General features: G+C 45.1%; 1 protein-coding gene across 1 annotated transcript; it reads left to right on the forward strand.

The window, feature by feature from the left end:
* The first annotated feature begins 2,869 nt into the window (after positions 1-2,869).
* On the forward strand, positions 2,870-4,861 carry flrt1a (fibronectin leucine rich transmembrane protein 1a). The gene has a single exon (XM_020930181.1). It carries the CDS (start codon positions 2,870-2,872, stop codon positions 4,859-4,861), a length of 1,992 nt encoding a protein of 663 aa, XP_020785840.1.
* Positions 4,862-5,199: the final 338 nt, after the last annotated feature.

Consider the following 5,199-nt stretch of genomic DNA (forward strand, 5'->3'; position numbering starts at 1 on the left):
TATGTGGCCAGCCATCCACAAATCTATTATTGGCTCAGATGATAATATTACAAAGGAATAAGGCAGTGTAATGCGCATTTATAGTTTTCTTTAAATCTGTATATCAATATTTAAACATGCACCTTCCTATCTCTGTTCCTAGAAATGACAGGACAAGGTGCTCTTCGCCTCATTAGTTCTGATTAGTTTTGCATCAGTCGGCATGTTTATCATTTACACACAACCTTAAACTTTAGCTCTTTTCTGATCTATATTTTAATGTTGTTTCCTCATCACACACATACCTGGAGTTGTGTTTTGTTTCATTCATACATGTTTAACACAGAAATTTTTCATATTTAGTCTGAGCTCTTCTCTCAAATAGAAAACTAGTGATGCCTTGTGGTAATATAGAAAGACATCCACTCTGTTTTAATCTCCATACACTTTCACTAGAATCATTTGAATGGTTTCAGCCCTGAAATTGCTCGTGAATTAAAGGTAAAGCATAACTATTAACTTGAAAAATACCACTACATGACATTGCAAGGTGGAACAGAGCATTTTGAGATTTGGAGATGTACACAGACTAATAATAAAGGATTACTCAAACATGTGGAAATGAAACAAAATACAACTCTGGGTATGTTTTTTAGGAGGTAACAACATTATATCATGGGTTAAAGCTCACTGGTGTCAGCTTTGTGTAATATAGAACCTTTAAAGGAATGCAGTTTATTATGATTTATCTGTGTAGAAAGAAAGAATAACCTTGAGTCCATATGATGCATTTTTATATTGAGCACTTAGTGAAAATAGGCCATCCCAATCTGGATAACCCCGTGACACATATTTTATCATCAATATTTTCACATCAATTTTTAGCCACTTTCTCTGTGTTCACCCTTAGGACCTGTCCTTCTAACCATCCCTCTTTATTGCTGTCCCTTTTCAGAATAATAAAATGACACATCCCCCCGGGCCCTCTCGGCTGGGTACACAAACACAGAGCCTGTTCGTCTGGGCCAGTCCCGCAAAGTACCCCTGTATGCCCTTTACATTATACTACACAATAGCAGCAGTGAAATGACCAACAACCAAAGGCAATTCGTTAAAATGTCTGTGTGCATTTCTTTGTAGCACCTGCTTAAGCCAAAGGATCACAGCTCAATATGCTCTGTTAATCTCATGGGCTAGCCACATGCACTCCGGTCCCTCACTGCATCTATCTTGTTTTTAAAGGGCTGACCCAAATACTCTTGAGCTGAAGACTCTCACAGCCAAAGCTCCCGGGATCCTAAAGTCATCCATTCTTTAGCACCACTCGCACTTTTGTGGAGTTTCTCGTAAAATGCCGTCACTATCATTCATATCTCCCCTCACATGTGACCACACACAGAGCTCTCCTTTACACCAGCCTGTACTCATAGCATTGCCTAAATATTTTACTCCTCAGTTTTCACTTTGCAGGCTCTGATACCTCTCCAGTGTGGCGAGGGGATTGAAGTTGGAAAAGGCGCGTAAAAGGGATTACCGAGAAGCATCTGAACTTACAGAGAAAAAAAGCTGGGGGCACTGTACACAAATGCTGCTCCCATTTTAGAATCTAGCACAGTTGGACCACCGTAAAAGTTAGAGCTGCAAAATGGATGGAGAAAATGAAAGATTCAGTTGTCGATGTCAAAATCTTTTCAGTTTGTCATGCTATATTTTGGAGTGTACATCAAGGAACCTATCTATTTAATTCTATTCTCTCATTAATATATTTTTAACTTTGAAAATAAATATCATGTCAACCAAGTTTGTTTTTCTTCATTTGAATGCAGCCCTGTAATAGATAAGTGCATTGGGATTAATGTTTGCAAATATAGATCCAACAAAGTCATTCTCCTGCAAAGTTGTCATTCATTTAGTTAATTATCATGCTGCCCGACTGGTGCTCGGGGGAATAGTGTAATCTGCATGAGAGCTGAGCTCTTCTGTGGCAGATCACCTTGGATTTGTGAGCAAATCAATAGTACAGGCTGAATATGTTGTGCAGTGTGGGCCCAACACTTAGGCTAATGTGAGCGGTTAGTGAGGCTCGTGATGAGCTTCTCATGTCACTCTCAGTGTCCATGGTGATAATTTACCTTCTCTTGCACTGGCTTCTTGTTCTTGTTCGTGTATTTCACAGATATTGTGCAGTAGAGCACAGTGTAGCAGAAGAGACACAGATAGCCACATAGTGCTAAATGTAGTGCAGAGTATTATCATGTCACTCTGATGAGTATGCAGCTCTTCAAGTTGTTGGATCTGAACTAAAACACGCTGTTCCTCTTGATAATAACAAGTGTTTCTGCTCTCTTTGGTGAACAGCCATCTGCTCACACCTCCTAATGGGGCTAAGTCTCTCAACATCTCCTCTATTATTTAGGTTCAGAATATTCTCAGTACATGCACAAGTTTAGCCTCCAAATATAAAATTGAATACTTATTTAGACAGTGAGTTTCTTACAATAAAATAATCACTGTGCTGCCTCTGCTTACCCACTCTCTGTCTTCAGTTTTAGGACTATAATCTTGGATTACTGCTCCTAATTCTGCGTAATGATTGCTGGCTCAAACAACACTTGTGTCTTTTGGCTGCAAGTCAGTGTCTCAAATTTGTCAGAGACTTAAACTGCCTGAGTGTCGTCCATGTGTACATTTACATAATAAATAAAACAAGCAGTAATTTTGTAAACAAATATTTGTAAAATGGAATTGTGTTGAGCATTTGCAAACCTATAATAATTATTTGTCTTGTATGTGTCTTTCAGGGTGGAGGTCACAGGACACCATCTCTCTGTGAGGATTTAAGGATTAACATCACACCTGAACAAGAGAAACAGAACTTCTTTTGTCCGCGATGGCCTCTGGAGGTGTGGCAGTACTCCAGGTCCTTCTGTGTGTGGCTCTGCACTCGGCCACAGCCACTATACAAGGATACATTGGAGACAGGGACATTTGCCCCTCTGTGTGCAGATGTGATGAAGACTTTATTTACTGTAATGACCGCGGGTTGAGCTCTATCCCCTCACTGCCTCCCACTGCCTCAGTGCTTTACCTTCAGAATAACCAGATCAATAACCCTGGCCTCCCCACTTCTCTGGAGCACCACCTGGCCGTGCGCGTGGTCTACCTCTATGACAATGAACTGGATGAGTTCCCTTTACACCTGCCCCCTTCTGTTCGAGAGCTGCATCTGCAGGATAACAACATCCGCACCATCCCTCGCAGTGCTCTGGCCCGGATGCCTTTACTAGAGAAGCTCCATCTGGACGATAACTCCATTTCCACTGTTAGCATTGAGGACCAAGCCTTTGCAGACAACCCCCGTCTACGGCTGCTCTTTCTGTCCCGTAACCACTTATCCAGCATTCCCTCTGGACTGCCTGCCTCTTTAGAGGAGCTCCGACTGGATGACAACCGCATCTCTACAATTCCAACCCACGCTTTCCGGGGCCTGGCTTCACTCCGATGTTTAGTTCTTGATGGGAATCTCTTAGCAAACCAGCGCATTGCAGATGACACGTTCTCTCGCCTCTCCAATCTGACGGAGTTGTCCTTGGTGCGTAATTCTCTTCAGACTCCTCCTGTGAACCTGCCCAGCTCGCACCTCCAGCGCCTGTCCCTGCAGGAGAATGCCATGATCCACATCCCACGCGGATCCCTGGACGGTATGCATAGACTACAGAGGCTGGACTTGTCTGGGAACAACCTGACCACTCTGCCTAGAGGCCTCTTCAAAGACCTGGACAGCCTGGCGCAGCTACTGGTGCGGGGGAACCCGTGGCACTGCGGGTGTAACCTGCGCTGGCTGTATGACTGGCTCAAGGCCCGTGGCAACGGCATTACTGTGAGGGGCCTGACCTGCATGACGCCTGACCGTGTGCGGGACACACCCCTCATGGACCTGGGCAGCGAGATGGAGGAATGTGAGGTCATCAGGGCTCCAGACAGAACAAACAGAGTTCAAACAGGCATGGATATCTCCACCACCCAAACCCCTCCACAGGGCTCTCTGTTCACCCTGCGCTCCAACAAGAGAGGCCCGGTGCTGCCTGACATGGACTACACTCTGAGCAGCAGTGGAGTGGGCAAGAGCTTGGCTCTTAATGTGAAGCCTCTGTCCCACAACAGCGTGCGTGTGACCTGGAGCGTGGCCCAGCCCAGCTCCTCCTTCAGGCTCAGCTGGCTTCGACTTGGCAATGAGAATAACCGTGGCTCCATCACAGAGACCCTGGTGAGAGGTGACAGGCGTGAGTACCTGCTCACAGCCCTGCAGCCACGCTCCAGTTACATCATCTGCATGGTCCCACTGCCTGCAGAAAGCAAAGGAGGAATACCCACAGAGTCTGATGAAGCTCTGGTGTGTGCCAAAGCTGAAACCTCTGATCTCAGCTCACTGGAAGAAGAGGAGGATGATGAGTCTCAACAGATGGTAAATCTACCTTTAGCAGGAATCATTGGTGGTGCCTCTGCGATTGTATCTCTGGCTCTTATATTTGGTTTCTTCTGCTGGTATGGCCATAGGACTGGACATTTATGCTCCCGTGACCATTACACTAGAAACAGCTCTAGAAAAAGCAAGACCTATGATGATTACATTGAATCTGGCACAAAAAAGGACAACACTATTTTGGAAATCCGAGGTCCGGGATTTCAGATGACGCCAATGGCCGCTTGCCCACCGATGCAGCCTAAACCACTACGAGAGGATTACATCATTCACACCATTTTCCCATCCAACGGCACTGGCCTATATAAAGGTGCCAACAGTGTCTCCAATTCAGGACATGGCACCAACAGGGGCTATAGAGAAGGGGGGATCCCAGACATTGACTACTGTTACACATGATGCACTAGACTTGTCACCGTGGTAACAACAGACTGTATAGATGCACAATTTCCCTTCGCATGAACACTGAAGAACCCCTCTGTGCCTTCTTCTGGTCTCCCATTCCAAAATGACCTGCTGTTTGTGGCAATGAAAAGTGTGTGATTAACTGGCTCCACAAACTGCGTGGGAACAGTCTCAGCAGGAGGCAGAAACCGGTGCCCCAGGTGTAAATGCACAGCTGACTGTTTCTTCACCACCTTAGTAACTTTTAATTTCTGCTCTTTCCTCTGACATGTAGGCAGTGAATGTAAATGCTATAGAAAGGTCAAAGCGAGAGAGAAGCTCCTAATCGCACA

This window comes from Boleophthalmus pectinirostris, unplaced genomic scaffold, assembly GCF_026225935.1.
Source record: "Boleophthalmus pectinirostris isolate CB_2022bp ecotype Guang Dong unplaced genomic scaffold, ASM2622593v1 HiC_scaffold_12, whole genome shotgun sequence".
Classification (NCBI taxonomy): domain Eukaryota; kingdom Metazoa; phylum Chordata; class Actinopteri; order Gobiiformes; family Gobiidae; genus Boleophthalmus; species Boleophthalmus pectinirostris.

What these genes read in the sequence shown, in the direction of transcription:
- flrt1a (XM_020930181.1), top strand. Translation starts at nt 2,870, where the DNA reads ATGGCCTCTGGAGGTGTGGCAGTACTCCAGGTCCTTCTGTGTGTGGCT.